Source organism: Mus musculus, chromosome 2 (assembly GCF_000001635.26).
Source record: "Mus musculus strain C57BL/6J chromosome 2, GRCm38.p6 C57BL/6J".
NCBI classification, from domain to species: domain Eukaryota; kingdom Metazoa; phylum Chordata; class Mammalia; order Rodentia; family Muridae; genus Mus; species Mus musculus.
The window spans coordinates 181,205,226-181,224,993 of NC_000068.7; the positions used below are offsets into that span (position 1 = coordinate 181,205,226).

The 19,768-nt window shown below is 50.2% G+C and overlaps 2 protein-coding genes, 1 long non-coding RNA gene and 1 pseudogene across 7 annotated transcripts; 3 read left to right on the forward strand and 1 right to left on the reverse strand.

Moving 5' to 3' along the window:
- Positions 1 to 337: 337 nt before the first annotated feature.
- Srms (src-related kinase lacking C-terminal regulatory tyrosine and N-terminal myristylation sites) lies at positions 338 to 8,020 on the reverse strand. Of its 2 annotated transcripts, NM_011481.3 has the most exons (8): positions 7,147 to 7,946; positions 4,224 to 4,345; positions 3,450 to 3,616; positions 2,639 to 2,780; positions 2,394 to 2,552; positions 1,648 to 1,829; positions 1,410 to 1,566; positions 338 to 1,155 (listed from the first exon to the last, which is right to left on the reverse strand). In NM_011481.3, the coding sequence occupies exons 1-8, from the start codon at positions 7,545 to 7,547 to the stop codon at positions 962 to 964; spliced, it is 1,524 nt and encodes a 507-aa protein (NP_035611.3). In that variant the 5' UTR covers positions 7,548 to 7,946; the 3' UTR covers positions 338 to 961. The 2 variants fall into 2 exon arrangements, with proteins under 2 accessions (NP_035611.3, XP_017172316.1); XM_017316827.2 differs by lacking the exon at positions 338 to 1,155 and having other exon boundaries at positions 1,416 to 1,543; positions 7,147 to 8,020.
- On the forward strand, positions 1,013 to 5,122 carry Gm40033. Its single transcript, XR_867163.3, has 3 exons — positions 1,013 to 1,494; positions 4,436 to 4,511; positions 5,038 to 5,122. It is a non-coding gene; the product is annotated as a predicted gene, 40033 (long non-coding RNA).
- On the forward strand, positions 7,367 to 17,631 carry Fndc11 (fibronectin type III domain containing 11). 4 transcript variants are annotated; one of them, NM_001379471.1, is made up of 4 exons: positions 7,367 to 7,904; positions 8,243 to 8,817; positions 10,815 to 10,904; positions 16,169 to 17,224. In NM_001379471.1, exon 4 carries the CDS (start codon positions 16,179 to 16,181, stop codon positions 17,175 to 17,177), a length of 999 nt encoding a protein of 332 aa, NP_001366400.1. In that variant the 5' UTR covers positions 7,367 to 7,904; positions 8,243 to 8,817; positions 10,815 to 10,904; positions 16,169 to 16,178; the 3' UTR covers positions 17,178 to 17,224. The 4 variants fall into 4 exon arrangements, with proteins under 4 accessions (NP_001366400.1, XP_011238251.1, NP_955016.1 ...); XM_011239949.2 differs by lacking the exon at positions 7,367 to 7,904 and adding an exon at positions 17,333 to 17,631 and having other exon boundaries at positions 8,006 to 8,817; positions 16,169 to 17,136; NM_199312.5 differs by lacking the exons at positions 7,367 to 7,904; positions 8,243 to 8,817; positions 10,815 to 10,904 and adding exons at positions 14,809 to 14,909; positions 17,333 to 17,631 and having other exon boundaries at positions 16,169 to 17,136.
- Positions 11,487 to 12,588, forward strand: Gm14398 (annotated as a pseudogene).
- Positions 17,632 to 19,768: the final 2,137 nt, after the last annotated feature.

Consider the following 19,768-nt stretch of genomic DNA (forward strand, 5'->3'; position numbering starts at 1 on the left):
CCAACACCCTCCCTTTGGCTGACTAGATACCCTATATCTGCCTAATCCCACCAACCAGAAAAGTCTGCCTTCTAACCACTGCCTATCACCCAAAGAGATATTCTCAAAACAACATTCCTCTGCATCTAGAAAGGGCCTGGGCGTGCTGACTACCAAATAGCCAGTCTGCCCTTCCTGAAGCTGAAGAGTCTTCTGGCTTCAATTCCAGGCCAGGGAGGGGGAAAGGACTGCTCACTTAGATCTAGCAGTGTTCACCATGAATGCCTCGGTGTCTTCTCTCTCTCTCTCTCTCCACCGTGTTCCAGAGCCTCCAGCATTGCATTCTGGGAACCAGAATGTGAAACCACCAGAACATGTTTATTGAAGCTGACTTTGTGTTCCTAAGGTTTACTGGTACCTGTGGGCACTGGGTAGGGGCAGGTGATGCTGCTGTCCCCTAAAAGTACATAGCATGTAATGGCCCACAGCCAGCCCTAGTATCGGCTACTTAACCCAATCCACAACAAGACCTGGGGAAAGTGAGCTTTTTCATCCTTGGTTCTAGGAGGGAGCTGAGGTGAGGGCAAGGAGGAAACTGCTGGCTCTCGTCTGTCAAAGCACATCCTTGCGGCTCCTCCTCTATGCTTTATCAACACTTTGGAGACTGTGCCAGGAGGAGGGCATCAGCCTTCATATCTGTGTAAGTGCTCATGACCAGGACCAGTCTGAACACATCCATCCGATGTGCACATGTAGGTACATGAGTCTCTCTGGTGTGCACATGTAGTTGCATGAGTCTCTCTGGTGTGCATATGTAGGCACCAGCCTGTGTCAGTGAAGGAGCCGCAGTGTTGGAGCCCAGAGGCTCCTATCATTCTCAGTTGTGCAGTATTTCCCATGGGCACTGGTGACAAATGTTTCCTTGGGAGACACCCTTCAGGAAGCGGCAGCCCTAGCTGCTACTGAGGGTCTGGAGACCTGGTCACGTGAGGCCCAGATGGAGGCGTCTGTTTATGGCATTCAGCTTCTCCCTCAGTATGGCAAAGGTGGGACGCTCCTCAGGGCTGCCCTTCCAGCACTCTACCATGAGCACATAGACCTCTGCTGGGCAGACAGCTGGGCGTGGCAGCCGGTATCCACGACTAATCTGCTGTAGCGTCTCATGGTTGGTCATTCCTGATAAGGGGCCAGCAAGAGGACCAGTCAGCGGCTGCCTTGATCCTGCCTAGGTGCCACCAAAGAGACTACCCCACCCCCAGCCTCTACATGGCCAGTCTGTGCTGGTACTCCAGCCCCTATGCTGGTACCTTTGGGGGTCAGTGACTCCCAGGGTACATCTCCTCCCTCAGACTGGATTCCAGGCTACCTCCCTCAGACTAAACTTTCCCTGATGAGTCATGATCTTGTTTATCTCTTCTCAGATGGCTTACCTTCATAGGGACACTGGCCATAAGTGAAGACCTCATACAGCAGGATGCCAAAGGACCAGACATCTGACTTTTGGGAAAAGACACGGTAATTAGCAGCCTCAGGTGCCGTCCACTTGACAGGGATCTTGGAGCCACTGCTTGGGGAGTAGACATCATCCTGTGGATGAGGTATAATGGTTGGGAGTTCAGAGTAGTATTTTCCTCTATGCAGGGATTAGGAGCCCAGAGCCTCACTGACCTTGAGCAGTCTGGCCAGGCCAAAATCAGCTACCTTGCAGGTGAGGTCATCACCCACCAGCACGTTCCTGGCAGCCAAGTCCCGGTGGACGACACGCCGCTCCTCCAGGTAGCTCATGCCCTCAGCTACCTGGCAGGCAAATCCCAGTAGATGGGGCAGGCTCAGGGCCTTTCCCTCAGAGCCTGCAGAGAGAGGGGCTCAGGGATCAGGGATGGGTGGCAGTCCTCATAAGGACACAGGATAATGGCGGGTCAGGCAAGTACACATGCATACACATGCTTCATCTGTGCCTCTGATCCCCCATCTCTGAGGGAGGGAGCACAACACCTACTAAGGCCCAGTCAACAATGAATAACATGGAAAGGGAAGTCACCACAAGGCCTCAAGCACAACCTGCTTCTTGCTACCTGCTTGTAACCCCAAGGGAGATACTACCCAACCTGGCAACGCATCAGAGGTCAGTGACACAAAGGGAACCTCTACCACTGTATGGCAGTCCTAGCCTCAGAACTAACAGGATTTGACTACATAGCCTTTAGCCAAATCTAGGCCTGGACCAGATCCTTGGCCTCATTAGGTCATTAGGACCAAGTATCTGCAACCTAGGCCACATGTGTCTCTCACAAAGGCCTAAGGATTCTTCTTTGTAGACCCAAGGCATGGATGCTATTGTAAGGGTTGGCAGATGTGGCTGCTACAGGGTAGGGATAGGGAGAGTATTCACTGCCCGAGTAGAGGTTACTCACTGCCCAGGTAGACTTGCAAGTTGCCCTTGCCCATGAGTTCAGTAACGATGTACACAGGTTCACCGAGGGAACATATAGCGTGCAGCCGGATCAGCCTCTCATGCCTCAAGCTCTTCAGTGCCTCAATCTCCTTGGTGAGGTCTGCCAGCTTCATGTCAGCTGTGAAAAGGATGTTGTTCCAGGACTGTGCATGGCCACCACTGCCCCAGGCTCCAGGGTCAGAGGGCAATGCTACAGAGCCTCACCTGATTTGATAACCTTCACTGCCACAGGGATAGAGCCCAGCCACAGGCCTTCCCACACCTCCCCGAAGAAACCTTCACCCAGCTTTCTCCGAAGGACAAATTCTGAACGTGGTCGTTCCCACTCGTCCTGAACCAAGGGTATCTGTGGGAAGGGACATTCAGTGTGCTGCTTTAGACCCCCCTAGCAGAGTGGGCTGGAAGATAGAGCTAATATTTGAACCTAGCCTCCCTGTGAGTCTCAGGAAAAGCCCCAGCATCAGGCCTCTGCCTCTCCCTCCCCAGTGCACCCCTACTCCAGGCCCAGGCTAGGACAAAGGGGAGACCAGTGCAGACCTCCAGGAGGCCAAGCTCAGAGTAGGAAGCTAATTGCTTTGGGAACTTAAGCGGCCCCTTTACCAGAACCGGACATCCGTTTGCAAACACTCATTACAACCCTGGCTAGGCTGTCATTACAGAACCAGAGAAACCAGATCGCTGTCCTGGACCCAGTAATACCAGATACTGGGGGAAATAGTATCTCTACTCTCAGCTTCTGCCCTCAGGGCTTGGAGCAGCTGTGGGTGCCTTCCCCACACTGGCCATAACTCCTCCTGATGTCCTGCAGATTGGGTGCACACTATACCCCTTGAAGGTCCCCAGTTTTCTAACAGCCTCTGAGTAGATAAAACCGCCGAAGGGGGCCAACTCCATCGGAATAGAGAAATCACTGGACACTGGCTATTCCCGGGCAAGCCTAGGCCAGAGGCTTGCCAAGATACCCTGAAACAGGGTTCCCAGTGGTCCCCAGGTATGGGGAAAGTCTCAGGTCCACCTGGGGTATGCAGGGCTGCAGCAGAGGGTTCTGGATCAGCTTCCAGTTGGTCTTGTAGTAAGCCAGCAGTGCATCCAGGCTGGGGAAGAGTTGGCCCTCCTGCAGATAGAGGCTGCCACTGGGTGCCATGCAGATGCGGTAGTGGCAGACTTTGGCCTGGGCCCTGACTGGAGACAGAGATGGAAACTAGTGCCTTGGCTACACCTGCTTCAGACACCCACACCCCAGCATATCAAGTGGCTTCTCTCAGATTGACCATGGGGTCGCTGAGGTGGACAATAGTCTATGCAAGAGGGGGCACGGTCAAGCTACAGACCCCAGGACAGTCAGGGGCCCCTGGGGACAAGGAGTGTTAAATAGGTTAGTGTTGAATGGAATGCTAACTCAACTAGGTAGAAAATGGAGGAAGTGGGGAAAGAAAGAAAGAAAGAAAGAAAGAAAGAAAGAAAGAAAGAAAGAAAGAAAGAAGAAGCAAGGAAGGAAGGAAGGGAGGGAGGAATGGAGGGGAGGAAGGAAGAAGAGAGGAGGATAGGGAGGAAAGAGGAAAGGAGGGAAGCAGGGAGGGAGGGAAAGAAGAAGGAAGAGAGGGAGGGAAGAATGAAGGAAAAAAGGGGGAAGGGAAGGAGGGAAGGAAGGGAGGAAGGGAGGGTACTTAATAACTAGCATGTCTATATGAAAGGCTGCTAGTGTGGGAATCAACTGCCCCAAGGCCTGGGACAGATGAGCAAGATGCCCCCCTCCAGTAAATGAAGTCTTGAGGGGTTGTTCAAGTACCTGATAGAGAATAGCCCCCGATGCTGCTTTCGCTGGGCCGGATGAGGAAGGCCCCTGGTGCATTGGCAGGAGACAAGAGCAACTGCTGGGCCTGAGCCCTGCTGATCCCACTGAAGTACCAACTGCAAATCCAGGACACAAAAGTCATTTTTCAGGCCCAGCCATGTGACCCTGGCAAGGTGTGAAGCATCAACTTCTCTGCTGTCTCTCAGGAAGGAAATGTGCCCAGTGCCTGAAGCTGAGGTCCCAGGCCGCCACTATCAGGTGACTGGAAGCTCCTTCATACAGGTATGACTGTCCACTCACCTAGGCCACTGGATCTATTACTCTAACATAACTACCAGGCCTCACCAAAGACCAAAACCCCAAACTTGAAACTGCCTAATTGCTGTGGGGGTCCAATAAGCTGCCCTAGAAATACCCATAGAACTCTAGTATGGCCAGAGACCCTAGGTGTTGCCTGGCTGGGTATGGCTCATCTAAAGGTTGGCTACTTGGGAGCTGGGAGCCCCAGAAGAGGGAGACTAAGCCAGGGTGGTCAGGATGTTAGCAGAGGCAGATAGTAGAAGCTGGGGGGTGGCAATGTACCTTGTGCCCTCTGAAGGGCCATGCCTAGGTGGGCCAGCCCCTGAGTTCTAAGTCACATCAGGTACCTCAGGTATGGCTCCATTCACTTATATTTTTCTTTTTCTTCTTCCTTCCTTTCTTTCTCTTTCTTTCTTTCTTTCTTTCTTTCTTTCTTTCTTTCTTTCTTTCTTTCTTCCTTCCTTCCTTCCTTCCTTTCTTTCTTTCTTTCTTCCTTTCTTTCTTTCAGATAGGATCTCAGTATGTAGTCTTGGATGGCCACTACATAGACAAGGCTAGCCTCAAACTCAGAGATCCACCTGCTTCAGCCTCCAAGTGCTGGGATTAAAAGCATATACCACCATGCCTGGCCTCCTCATTCTCAGGAGGCAGAAGCAACCTCGGAAAGATAAAGTCAGTCCCAGACCCACCCTATTGAATGCATCTCTGCTTTCCAAGGCCCAGACAAGGTTCCATAGCTGGCTCAACTTCACATCCAAGCTTTTCCACTTCTGAGAGATTTCAGGAACCAGTGGGTTGGGAACCACAGCAATGCATGAAAAGACGTGTGAGCTTAGTCCCTCAGTCTCTTCGGATGGAGGCAAGGTAGTGAGAGATACTCGGCATGATTCAGGTTAACCCACAAAGAACAGACAGGCCAGTCTCCCATCCCCACCCCTCAGATGTACAGCGGAGGAACCCGCATGGCCAGAGTGTGGGCCTAGGCTAGGGCTGGAGGGATGAACACAGCTGAGGCAGAAAGATGAGCAAGTAAGGGGGTGGAGGCCGAGGCCTGAGAAATGGGAGTTAACACTGGCCAGCTGAATGGATGTGAGGGACTGTCGTGGAAACAGATGCCTGGGCTAGGCAGCATGCTTAGGGAGGCCACAAACTCACTTCAGAAGCTGTAGGTCTAGTCCCTTGAGGCTTCTTATCTCTCTACTGAGAGCTAGAGACCCTCCTTTTTTTTTTTTTTTTTTTTTTTTTTTTTTTTTTTTTTGAGAAGCTGGATCCTACACAATTGGTGGGCAGGGAACTGAGAAGATCTGGCAGGTCAAGAGTCCCTAGGGGTGAGATCCCTTCTCAGCAGAGTCAAACTGTGTGGGGATGGGGAGTGGGGGTGAACCAGAAGTGGGAGTTTCTCCAGCATAACCCCAGCTTTTCCTTGAAGCTATGACAAGGTGCAAGCCACTATGGGATACAGCTGGACTCCTGTGACAGCCTGAACAGTGGAGGATGTGCCTCAGGGGTCTCTCCCTAGATGATGGGGCCAGGTGTCTGGTACTAATGATACCATAAGTGTGGTCAGCTCTTTGATCTCTAGGTCAGGCAGTCATTAGCTCTCCATTAGCAACCCTACTTCCAGGAGCCCAGCCCTGCCTTCCATGCTGCCTGTTCCGTGAACAGGACTGTTCTTATGTTCTGTCTCCCATAACTTAACTGAGAGACCCCTCCATTAAAACAGCTTCTTGGCTTAGTCCTACTCACTGCTGGGGGCCAGCAAACAGGCACAGGGCTTGTGTCTGGCTCTCTTTCCTGTGACTCTACTTCACCGGCCACACTAACTCTCCTGGGAGGTTGTAACTGCTGAGGGATCCTCAGGAGGCTAGAGATGAATTTGAGCAATGCCAGGTAGGACCTGAGGACTCAGGCCAGGACCAGTTGGGTGTAAGGCCAGGGACAGTTTGGTAGACAAGCTCTTCAGCTTTCAGCTTATTTTTGCCCAGCATGAACCCTGCTGAGTGACCCTCTGGTATGCCACTCACTGGCAGTGACTGCCCAGCCTTGGGGGGCAAAGAGTAAGCTCTTCCCCATACCCACTCAGCAAAGCAAATCAGGGCTATATCTGCCTTACACTTAAACCCATTTGAGGTGTTTGGGTGAATATAAATAGATAAAGAGGAGCATGTGAATACTTGGCTCTGATCTGGTTTGCAGCATCTACAAGTACTGGGGACCCAGAGCCACCTGGAGGCTCAGGTGTGTGCCCCCTCCCCCTCCAGCTTCCCAAACAGTGCAAGGCTGTATCACCTGGCAGGGCATCTCAGTCCTCAACTCCTGGTCTGGAAGCAAGGTAAACCACTCACTGCAACCTCCGTATGGCGGCAGGGTCCTGCAGTGACTATGGGGAGTAATTGTTCTAGCCAACAACTGGTTCCCAGGACTTGCTCACTCCTGGGTGTGAGCAGGTCCTGTGCAACTCTTCCTTTTGTACTGCCCGGGCACACCTGTCTGCTCAGCCCGGTACCAGCAGGCACTCAATAAGCCCTCACTGACTGTAAGCAGGTATTGCCTACTCTCAAAACTCCGATTTACTCATTGGGCTTGGCAGCCCTACCTCCCAAGCCCAGGTACTTACGGTTGGTCTGAGGGCGGCTCCGGGGTAGCCTTGGCAAGGTAGGTGACAGGAACTAGTCCGGTGCTGGGTGGACCAGAGAGCCTTTGGGCAAAGATGTAGTCCCCCTCCTCCTTGAGGGCGTAGAGTCTGTCCCCACGGCTGACGCTCAGTTCCTCTGCACATCGAGCAGTGAAGTCGTAGAGCGCGCGGAAGAGTCGGGCGCGTGGGGCTGGGAAGCTACAAGGTTCAACGGCAGCGGCTTGCTCCGGCACTGGGTTGTCGTCGTGTCCCTGGATCCTGGGGATGTCTTCCTCCGATTCATCCGCTGGCCATATCTTATCCCAGAAAAAGGACAAGAAAGTGAGCCGCTTCCTGAGGAAGGGCTCCATGCCTAGGGGGCCTGGTTGCGGACGAAAGCGCATGGAGCCGACCTCGGGTCAGTACTCTGGGACCTCCGTGCTGCCGCTGAAGAAGCTGAGCACTACAACCATGCACCAGGATCCCAGGGTGCAAGAGAGAAACCGGAAAGGCTGGTGGGACAGCCAGGCTTACCCCGGGCTTTCTGCCCACGTCCCTATTTGGTACAGAATGGGAAGCGACAGGTGACACGGACCCTAACCCTAACCCCGGAGGTCACTACAGAGTGCTCCTTAATCAGGCATACAACAGTCAGTTTCCCGGATGGTGTATCAATGCGTGGGGCGGACGGTGACCTCCGTCCCAGGACCACACGGGCTGCTCCTCCTAGTCTACATACTCTTCTACAGCTGTGCGGTCTGGTGAGCTGGATCTCTGCTGGGGTTAAAAGCCGCTGGGCTTGAGATTCGTGTCCCAGTAGGCTACTAGGGTGAGAGAGAGTTGGGCGGAGTCTGCGGGAAGGGCGGTGTAGGGGGGAGGGCCTTCTGGAACAAGCTACCCTTTTCATCCCCACTAACAGACGCAGGTTGCAGGGACCTGCTTTGCCGGGCTAGCTGGGCACGTGCAACTAGCAGCCGCCTTGGGAGAGGGGTCAACAAAGGGAGCAGTTCATCGCCAGAGGTCATATTTCTGTGAAACACTGACTTTTTAAATGGTGGCTCTTTAACATAACACAACACCATCTCCCACCCGCTTTCAGGGCCAGATGCAAGTAGCTATGTGCAGCCTGTCCAACTCAGCGGAGGCCTCTGGAGCAAACGCTCAGCGCCCAGTAAACTCTTGCTATCCTGATTCCTGTGTTGTAAAATGAGATGCTGGTAGTAATCTCTAGGGGAATCACTGAAGGTCCAGGTACATAGGTAATCATGGGGTACGATTTCTGAACCAGGAGATGCTTAATACCACTGCAGGGAAACTGAGACATCTAAGACCTCAGCGTGGGTATATGACTGGGGATCAGCATGCAAAGGAAGGGCAGTGGGCGAGCCTCAGATAGCCTCTTACCCAGTCCAGGATTCTTATTCTGTGCAATGAAGCAAGCTGCCTGCCACCCAATTTTTCACTGTCAGGTAAGGGAGACCAGGTTCAAGCCAGCTCAGTTCTTGGGAATGTTTGAATCTGAGGTGGGACCTCACTTGCAGGCTTTCTGCCCATTTGCTGTCTTTCCTTTCCCAAGCACAGCACCTTAAGCACCTGAGTGGATACTACTAAGCTTCCATATGTATTTGCTACAGACCCTTCATGTACTGTTTATACTTCAAACATATCAAACAGGTATGATTCCTATTCCTTCTCCATCTACAGATGCTTCAGAGAAGCATCTGGGGCGTTTGTAAGTTCTGGTGTACCAGAGATACCTAGAACTCATTGGCTTCGTCCTCCCAACATCCCAAATGGCTGAATCCCAGACCCTGGCTTGAGCAGCCAGGAAGGGACAAGGAGCCCTAAGGTACAAGGTCCATGTCACAGGCATGTTGGAAGTGGGTGTGTAGAAAAGGTAATTATAAATATAAAATTAGAGAAGTAATGGAAGGAACCCCGAATCTCACACCGACCAGCCTTGTGGAGAATTTGTCTATACTTCCCTTGACAGGTATAAATGGAGATTTTTATCCCCAAGTCCTCATTATTAACAGTGTAGTTCCCTGGTGAGAAATTATTCTTCAGCTATCTACAGCCAAACGTTAGACAGGGGGAAGGATTAAAGTCCCAGAAGTAGATGGGAGCCCCACAGGAAGACAAACAGAGCCAACAAACATGGACCCCTGGAAGCTCTCAGCATCTGAGCCACCAACCACAGAGTATACATGGGCTGGAACAAGGACCCCTGGCATATATGTAGCAGACAGGCAGCTCAGTCTTCATGGATACCCTGTCTGGCCTCAGTGGGAGACGATACACCTGACATGGCAGAGTCTCAATATGCTAGGATTGAGGGATACCTGGTGGAGGGGAGGAGGTCCCACCTTCTCAGAAGAGAAGGAGCAGGGGGATCGGGGAGGGACTCGGTGAGGGAGGGACCAGAGTGGGAGCAGCGTTTGGGATGTTAACTAATTTTTTGTTTTGTTTTGTTTTTTGTTTTGTTTTGTTTTGTTTTTCGAGACAGGGTTTCTCTGTGTAGCCCTGGATGGCCTGGAACTCACTCTGTAGACCAGGCTGGCCTTGAACTCAGAAATCCACCTACCTGCCTCTGCCTCCCAAGTGCTGGGGTTAAAGGTGTGCACCACCACGCCTGGCTAATTAACTAATAATTTTTTTAAAAAATTAAGCTTCCTATCTTCAGGTCATGAAGCCACAGGGAGATTGCCTCTGCATTGACCATGGTGAGGTCAGATCCAGGGCACTGAGTGCAGATCCCTTGCTCCTAAAGCACACGGTCCGCATCTCAGGGATCCACCACATTCTATGTGCAGCTGGAGCACAAAGAGAGGCTGCTAGTCAAGAGCAGAGGACTCTGCTCTAGCCAATGACAGTCTCCAGTCCTGGTCCCCAGACCTTTCTTTTATCATCTGGAGGAAAGGCTGGAAGATAGGACCCTGAGAATCACCACCAAAGAAGCCTTGAAGTAGAGGAGTTTGCTTCCTCCTCCTACAGATAAGGAGAGTTCAGTCCCTTGCCAAGATCAGAGCAGGAAGAGAATCTGTTGGATTCAGGTCTCAAAAGAATTCCACCCACTTTTCAGGGACCATAACCGACAGCAACGTATATTCTGTGTCACTGTATGTTGCAAGTATGTAATTTGCCTTTTGGTTTTGATTTTGCAGGGGGTTACAATGAAAAGACTGCCTTAAGTCTTTTGAGACTGACATTTTAAAGATTTATTTATTTTATATATATGAGTACACTGTAGCTGTCTTCAGACACACCAGAAGAGGGCATCGGATCCCATTACAGATGGTTGTGAGCCACAATGCTGGAAATTGAATTCAGGACCTCTGGAAAAGCAGCCAGTGCTCTTAACCACTGAGCCATCTCTCCAGCCCCGAGACTGACTTTTAAACTAATAAAAGACTCTGAGGACTTCTGAAGCTGGACTAAATGTATTTTGCATTATGATATGGCCACAAGCCTATGGTGGCCAGGGAGTAGAAAGTGGTGGTTCAGAAGAGCATGCCCCCCATAGGCCCACTTATTTGATATAGGCCCCTAGTTGGTTGGATCGTTTGCAAAGAATTATGTTTACCTTGTTGGAGGAGGTATGTCACGTGGGGGAAGACTTTCAGGTTTCAAAAGCCCATACCATTCTCAGTTTTTCTGCTTCCTACTTGCAGATAAAAGTATAAGCTCTCAGCTACTGCTCCAGCGCCAGGCCTGCTGCCGTACTCCCCACTGTAATGACCATGGACTCATCCTCTGAAACTGTAAGTCCCAATAGACTTTTAGAAAAGTTCCTTTGGTCATGGTATTTTATCACAGCAATAAACAGTCACCAACTGGACTGGGAGATAAGTTTCAGAAGGTGCGTCTGTGGCCACAGACTGTCCCTGTGTCTTAGTATGATCTTGTACTTCACTGTTTCAAGAATTTACATCTGGGAAAACTGATGAAGGATACGCTGGATAATAGGACCATCGTTCATTCCTTACAACTGTCGTAAGCCAAGCATGGTGGTATGTGCCCTTGATCCCAGTGTTTGGGAGACCAAGGCAGATAGATCTCTGAATTTGAGACCAACCTGGACAACAGAGTTTCAGGCTAGTGAAGGCTGCATAGTGACACCCTGTAACAAACAAAACAAAACAAAGCAAAACAAAACATAACAAGGCCTGCATCTGAATCTGCACAACTCAAAATGAAACTTTTAGTTAAAAAATAGAAGGGCTAGAGAGATGGCTCAGAGTTCATGAGCACATGCTGCTATCGCAGACCACCTGGGCTCAGTTGCCATTATCAACTTGGTGGTTTAAAAACCACCTGTGGATATTGAACTCGTTGGAAGAGGCGAGTCCAGTCTCAAAATGGAGGGCCATGATCCAAAGGAACCAGAGCAGCTGAGGAAGCTGTTTATTGGTGGTCTGAGCTTTGAAACCACAGATGATAGCTTAAGAGAACATTTTGAGAAATGGGGCACACTTACAGACTGTGTGGTAATGAGAGATCCCCAAACAAAACGTTCCAGAGGCTTTGGTTTTGTGACCTACTCTTGTGTTGAAGAGGTGGATGCTGCAATGTGTGCTCGGCCACACAAGGTTGATGGGCGTGTGGTGGAACCAAAGAGAGCTGTTTCTAGAGAGGATTCTGTAAAGCCCATTTAACGGTGCCCATTTAACGGTGAAGAAAATTTTTGTTGGTGGTATTAAAGAGGATACGGAAGAATATAACCTGAGAGACTACTCAGAAAAGTATGGCAAGATTGAAACCAGAGAGGTTATGGAAGACAGGCAGAGTGGGAAAAAGAGAGGATTTGCTTTTGTAACTTTTGATGATCATGACACAGTTGATAAAATTGTTGTTCAGAAATAGCACACTATTAATGGGCATAATTGTGAAGTGAAAAAGGCCCTTTCTAAACAAGAGATGCAGTCTGCTGGATCACAGAGAGGTCGTGGAGGTGGACCTGGCAACTTTATGGGTCGTGGAGGAAACTTTGGAGGTGGTGGAGGAAACTTTGGTTGTGGAGGAAACTTTGGTGGAAGAGGTGGCTATGGTGGTGGAGGTGGTGGCAACAGAGGTAGTTATGGAGGTGGTGATGGTGGATATAATGGATTTGGAGGTGATGGTGGCAACTATGGTGGTGGTCCTGGTTACAGTAGTAGAGGAGGTTATGGAGGTGGTGGACCAGGATATGGAAACCAGGGTGGTGGATATGGTGAGGAGGAGGAGGCTATGATGGTTACAATGAAGGAGAAAATTTTGGTGGAGGTAACTATGGTGGTGGTGGAAACTATAATGACTTTAGAAATTATAGTGGACAGCAACAATCAAATTATGGACCCATGAAGGGGGGCAGTTTTGGTGGAAGAAGCTCAGGCAGTCCCTATGGTGGTGGCTATGGATCTGGAGGTGGAAGTGGGGGATATGGTAGCAGAAGGTTTTAAAATAAAACAGAAATGGCTACAGTTCTTAGCAGGAGAGAGAGCAAGGAGTTGTCAGGAAAGCTGCAGGTCACTTTGAGACAGTCGTCCCAAATGCATTAGAGGAACTGTAAAAATCTGCCACAGAAGGAACAATGATCCATAGTCAGAAAAGTTACTGCAGCTTAAACAGGAAACCCTTCTTGTTCAGGACTGTCATAGCCACAGTTTGCAAAAAGTACAGCTATTGATTAATGCAATGTAGTGTCAATTAGATGTACATTCCTGAGGTCTTTTATCTGTTGTAGCTTTGTCTTTTTCTTTTTCTTTTCATTACATCAGGTATATTGCCCTGTAAATTGTGGTAGTGGTACCAGGAATAAAAAATTAAGGAATTTTTAACTTTTCAAAAACAAAAAAACAAAAAAACAAAAAACCACCTGTGGTCTGGAGAGATGGCTCAGCAGTTAACAGCACAGGCTGCTCTTCCAGAGGACCCAAGTTCAATTTCTAGCACCTACATAGGGACTCAAACCTGTCTATAATTTTAGTCCCAGGGCTTCTGACACCCTCACACAGATTTACATACAAGCAAAACATTACTGAGCATAAAATAAAGAATTAAAAAGAAAGAAATAGGGCTGGAGAGATGGCTTAGCGGTTAAGAGCACTGACTGCTCTTCCAGAGGTCATGAGTTCAATTCCCAGCAACCATGGTGGCTCACAACCATCTGTAATGAAATGTAATGCCCTTTCCTGTGTGTCTGAAGAGAGCAACCATGTACTCACATAAAATAAATGTATCAATCTTGAAAGAAAGAAAGAAAGAAAGAAAGAAAGAAAGAAAGAAAGAAAGAAAGGAAGGAAGAAAGAAAGAAAGAAAGAAAGAGAAAGAAAAATAAAAACCATCCCTAACTCCAGTTCCAGGGGATCCAATGTCCTCTTCCTACCTCTGTGGGTACCAGCCTTCTGTGGGAACCAGGCATGCAGGTAAAATGCTCATATACATAAAAATCAATCTAAAAAATTAAAAATTTTAAAACTAGGACTGGGAAAAAAAAAAAAAAAGACCGATCAAGTGGAGCAGAGCAGCTTTCACAGACCCAGAGCAAGCCCAACCCCTAAGAACAGGGTAGTGAGCCTCACCCATCTCCTTCCTGAGGAAGAGCTGGGCGCTGGTATTCTTCCTGCTGCTTTTTATTCTCTTCTACTCCCCAGGGGCCAGTTTCCCTCCTGGACCTTCAGATGGCATCCCTTTCTCCCTCAAACTGGCCACCATGACTAACTAGCCTAGATGAGCACAGAGCCAGCACCCATCGCTTCTCCCTCCTCCCCCTCCCCCTCTGGGGCCTCTGAGGTCTGTAGCCAATATAGGTTGACAGATAGGAAAACTATTCCCCAGCACCGTCAGATGCCATCAGGAGGGCTGGGAGCTCTAGCTATAATTCAAGTTGGTAGCAAACTTGAGTTACAACCAGGTAACTCAGTCCAGACAAACCCAATCTAGAAGGACTGACCGAGTGGAAAAGAGTCAGCAGCTTTCAGGTGGCTGAGACCCTGAGACCCTTGCTAGGAGTAACCCCAAGCTAGCTCATAAAGAGGAAGGACCTGGGTGTTAAATCTAGGGGTCCAAAGCCCAGTTTGGAGTATGAGACTGCAACTTGGGGATTCCTTTGAGGATTCCTAGAGCTATGGACTCCGTTTATTCAGACTGGAGGGGACAGGGCATGAGTTTCTGGAGGCCTGGGAAAACCAGACCCCTTCACCTTGCTGACTGCTTGCTAAGGAGATCCTAGCCATCTGCTGCTATATCACTTCCTTTCTCATCGTCTTTGAGACCCATAGGCGGCTGCTTGGCTTGGAATGTCAAACAGGTGGCCCTTCCCTGCACTCCACTGGCATCTGCTGGCTTCTTGAGTCCCAGCAGCCAGCTCTGTCCCACTCAAAGACACCAGTTTCCTGCGTTGCATAGAATCCCATTGCAAGCCAAGCTGCTGACCCAGCCACCGCAGGCTCCTGGACTGCTGCGAAACACGATGCCGAGGAACAATTCCACTAGCCCGTGGCGCGGGCTGAAGTTGAGTTTGTTTCGAGTCCGTGAGGCCCTGGACATAAATCGCTGCTGCCGTATATCAAAATTTAGCCTTCAAATCAAGAGCTCCTTACACCTGGGCCGGATGTGCACAGCGTCACAAGGGCCAGTGGTTCCCATGGCAACAAGTAGGCCTTTGGCAGGGGGAGCGGATCTGGCAGTGCACCCTGCAGCTCTGGCTGGGCTCCGCACAGGAAGCGGGCGGCCAGGCACTTGCAGAGCGGGGCTGGGGCTCACGGAGGTGATCCGGAAGAGGAGTGGTAGGTAGAGGAGTTTAGGAGGTGTGCCCAGAAGCTCGGGGTGGGTAGTCTCCACGGAGGGGGAGGGGTGATAGAATAGCTTAGATGGGGAAGTAGTTATGGAGACTTCCATTGAGCTTTCTAGCGGCCATGAACTGTTGACTCAGGGTCTTGGGGCCCTGATCTCAGCTAGCATTCAGCCAGGAACCATTCTCTGCTGTCTCAGATGCCTGTTCTAACCCCCCCCACCCCCCACCCCCGGCACGCACCACCATTCACACAAATCACTTTGAATTAGTCTTTGGGACATGATCAATCTTACTATCCAGCTGTGTGGTTTTGAGGTAGTCATCCAGTCTCTTAGCTCTGTTTCTTGCTCATCCAAGCCCAGTTTCCACAAACTGAGATTTCCAAGTGAAGCCACTGGCCCAGTGCCAGGGACAGCTAGCAGGAGGTTGGTACCTTCTCCAGGGATCTCTGGCTACTGGGCTTTGTGGCACACCAGCCTCTCCACAGACAACCAGATTTGGGGGAAAGGTATGGGGACAAGGAGAGGAGGGCTGACTCTGGAGTCAACAGTTCCAGCTTTGGGATAAACTGGGTACAGGAGCATACACCCCTGGAGTCCCAAGACTGCTTGAGCACAGGAGTTGGAGGGCAGCCTGAACAACAGACTGAGATGTTCTGTCAAAATCAAAAGTGACCATGAAGGAAGACCAACCTAACAAGCTTTAGCGTTAGACTCCCCCCAACCCCCATCTGTGAGATGGTGGGAGAGGATCTACCCTGTTCTTAGCCACACAAGGTCCCCCCCCCCCCCTTTATGTGAGGATGATGTAGAGTCTTGTCTTTGGTTAGCCTGGTCCCTGAGCATTGCACCCCTGCAGTGTACCTGGTCTCTGGAGAGTACTGGGAAGCATGGGGAATCACCCTAAGCTTGGGCACAGACCTGTGTTAGGTGAGGAACCTGAGACTTATGATCTGTCTCAAAACTAATCAACATCCCAGAGCTTCTCCCCAGGCTACTCTGGTCCCTGTAGCCCACTCTGTCTGATAAGCCCCATTAGCTCATCGCCACAAAATACTATTGGCCCCTTGATAGAAGTTTCCCGTTTATCATCTGCTTTTGCCCAGTACCCAGCCCACTATTCTGTCCCCTCCAGGGGTCTCTGATCAGAAAGCTGTGTCCCAGGGGAGAGCAAAAGCCATTATGGGGCAGAGGCTGATGAGGGGCAGAGCCAATCTGACGGTCACAGCTGATGCCTAGTTCTTACCCTCAGCTCCCAGACAATGAACTTCCAGGTGACAGGCCTGGCCCTGGACAAAATGAAGCTGGACAGTCCACATTCCTTCCTGGACGCAGAGGAGGTGGAGGAGGCAGAGGACCAGCAGCTGCTGGAGCCAGAGGCTTGGAGGACATACATGGAGCGCCGCAACGTGCTGCGTGAGTTCCTGACCACAGACCTGAGCCCCCAGTTGCTCAAGCGCCACCATGCCCGCATGCAGCTGCTCAAGAAGTGCTCCTACTACATTGAGATTCTCCCTAAGCACCTGGCCCTGGGTGACCAGAACCCGCTGGTGCTACCTAACACCATGTTCCAGCTCATTGATCCCTGGAAGTTCCAGCGCATGAAGAAGGTGGGCACAGCACAGACCAAGATCCAGCTCCTCCTGCTTGGGGACCTGCTGGAGCAGCTGGACCATGGCCGGGCAGCACTGGATGCCCTACTTGAGGCCCCTGACCCACGGCCCTTCCTGGCAGGCTGGGGGCTTGTGGAACAGCAGTTGGCAGACCTATCAGTTGTCATGGACAACTTCCTGGCCATGATGGTACCAGGACACCTGCATGTCAAGCACCGCCTGGTATCTGACATTGGAGCCACCAAAATCCCACACATCCGGCTTATGCTGAGCACGAAGATGCCAGTTATGTTCGACCGGAAGGAGTCAGTGGCGCATCAGGACTGGGTCAGCCTGCGCTGGTTTGTAACCATCCAGCCGGCAGCACCAGAGCAGTATGAACTGCGCTTCAAGCTGTTGGAGCCCAGGACACAACAGGAGTGTACACAGTGTGGCATAGTCCCTGTGGCTGCCTGCACCTTTGATGTCCACAACCTGTTGCCCAACCGTACCTACAAGTTCACTATCAAGAGGGCAGAAAGCTACACCCTGGTCTATGAGCCCTGGCGGGACAGCCTCACCTTGCAGACCACGCCAGGACCCCCTGAGGGGCCTGCCCCCAGGCTGGGTAAGCCCAGCCTGCCCCTGACCACACCTTCTGAGAGATGATTTTCTAATATTTATCCACTAATAAAGAGGAGTATACACACACCAAATTAAAGACACAACCCTACTTAGGCCTTAAGAAAGTAGCAGCTATGTGTTTTCCTGATGGCCCTACACCCCACAAGTCCCAGAACCCCTTTGCCTTCTGTCTCTTCCAGGAGAGCCCCCGGCTGGACTCTAGAACAAGAGAGAGCTGGCCACCGGTACCTGGCTGCTTCAAGGGAACTCAGCCCCTCAGCCTCAGCACCTTATGTACCCCTCATCCGGACAGCCAGAACCAGATTTCTTTCCCTGCCTCCTAGGTTGAGCTCTCTGAGGAAGATGATACTTTGGGCCTGTTTGGACACCACTGAGGGCAGTCATAGCTTTAGTGCTAGCATCCCAGCTGCCTTGGAAACAAGGATGCCCAGGACCATGATTTCTTACTTTTAAAATAAAGGTCTTACACTCTCCCCAAGTAAGATGAAGTGCCATAGGCACCCCACATGTGTGAGGGTCCCAGAGAGGAAGCCTGGCTGGGAACCTCTCAAAGACATTCGATGATGCACAGCTTCTGAAAAGTGACCACCCTTACAGCGCTGACCTCAGTAGCTAGCTGATGGTATTCAGCCCACACAGGTAACCACATTCCTCACTACTGTCCAGGACACCTCGACATTAAGGTCTTCCATCCAGGTCAACACACACACACACACACAGAGAAGAATAATTATGAGATAGAAGAGGTAGATACAGGTTCAGTCACCTCCGGGCAAAGCAGAAGGATGGATTAAAGCAATATGAAGAACTGATGCAGCACACTCTAAGCCCAGCTTCCTCCCTACCACATATACCATGGGTGGGAGTCATTCTGAAATGGCCAAGCCTGGCAGGAGCGGGTGATCGGGTAGTAAAGGACAGGGAATCCTCCCCCACTGGCAAAGTAGTTTTCTGGGTAAGACAGGGCGTAATAAAGACCTCCTACTTTCCCCACTGGGGATGTGCTTGGCCTGTTGGGGCTCAGCTTAGGTAGTAAGCCAGGTAGCTAGCTCTAGCCACATATCTAACCAAGGTTCCTACAAATCAGGACTGTCATTCTCTGTGGCATGTGGTCAAAGTGCCAATTGTTCATGGATATCTCACAGGATAGTCATCCTAGAGATCCAGAATGGATAGCCTGTGTGTTGTAGGGTGGAGACTAGGTATAGGTAATGGCAACTCTATCAGACAGGAGAGGCCTAGAATGGGGGCTGGCTAAGGGAAGCATACATGGGTCTAGTAGCCTGGCACTCCCATCCCCAACCATGGCCCAGTCTTGTGCCCCATCAGGTCCAGAGAGATGTAACCTAGAGGTGGACACATAACAAAGCTACTTCAGGTACTAGGTACTTAGGAGCTGGTTCACATAGCCCACTCCCCAACCTGTGCAGAGCCCATTAGTGCTAATGCCTTCCTCAAGGCTCACTGCCTCACCTCCACCATACTTTGTGCCTCTGTTACCAATGGGATCTGGGATTTCTTCTCTTCTTAAGCTCCAATTCTATAGTGGTTTGAATATGCTTGGCCCAGGGTGTAGCACTATTAGGAAGTGTGGCCTTCTTGGAGTAGGTGTGGAGGGAGTGTGTTAATGTGGGTGTGAGTTTTTGAGACCCTCATCCTAGCTGCCTGGAAGCCAGTCTTCTCTTAGTTGCCTTCTAAACAAGATGTAGAACCCTCAGCTCCTCCAACAACATGCCCTCTTGGATGCTGCCATGCTCCTGCCTTGATGATGGACTAAACCTCTGATCCTGTAAGAGAGCCCCAATTAAATGGTAACCTTTGCAAGAGTTGCCTTGGTCATGGTGTCAGTTCACAGCAGTAAAACCTTTAGATATTGGTACCAGGGCCTGAGCATGCTTTTGTTTGGAAGAATGTGGATTTGAGGACTTTGGATTTGGAAAGCAGTGGAATGTTAAGTGGGGTTTAATGGGCTATCCTAGTAAGAATATGGAAGAGTTTGTTGCTGAGGGTGATTTAAAGTGTGAAAACCTGGCTCTCGGGGTTTCAAAGGGGAAGAATTTTACTACGTGGCCGAGAGACTGTTTTTGTGATGTTTTGGTGACAAATGTGGCTGCTTTTTGCCTTTGAAGAGTCTACTTGAGATTTCAATTAATCACGTGGACAATAGAAGTCTCAGAAAAGTCCAGCATAGACTTTGACTTCTGGTTTCCTCCCATGAAGAGTGTTTTGATCAATCAAAGCAAGCTTAATAACAAACAAACATAGATACATACCACACACGCGCACACACACACACACACACAATGTATTATTTAAGTAATAAAGGGGCACCAGGAGATGAAATGAACCAGAATCCTATATTCGAGGAGATAAACATATTAAGGGAGTGATGGCTTTGGGGCTTTGAAGACCCCTCCCAGCTAAGTTTATTGTTTATGCATTTGCCATTGAACAAGGAAATGGTTATATCTAGGCATTATTATCTGGTTATTGTTTTCACTTGGACTTTTAATCTGGAATGAACTACAATCCAGAAATGAAGGATACAAGATTTTGATCAAGATTTTGAGGAATAGTGACAATGAAAAGCTTAGGCCCAAGCATGGTAGCACATG

Coding starts and splice junctions, on each gene's coding strand:
- Srms (NM_011481.3), bottom strand. CDS start 7,547: ATGCGCTTTCGTCCGCAACCAGGCCCCCTAGGCATGGAGCCCTTCCTC. Junction 1,830..2,393: donor CTTGCAAGTCTACCTGGGCA/GTGAGTAACCTC, acceptor CTCTCTCTGCAG/GCTCTGAGGGAAAGGCCCTG. Junction 1,156..1,409: donor TGGCCAGTGTCCCTATGAAG/GTAAGCCATCTG, acceptor GCCCCTTATCAG/GAATGACCAACCATGAGACG.
- Fndc11 (NM_001379471.1), top strand. CDS start 16,179: ATGAACTTCCAGGTGACAGGCCTGGCCCTGGACAAAATGAAGCTGGAC.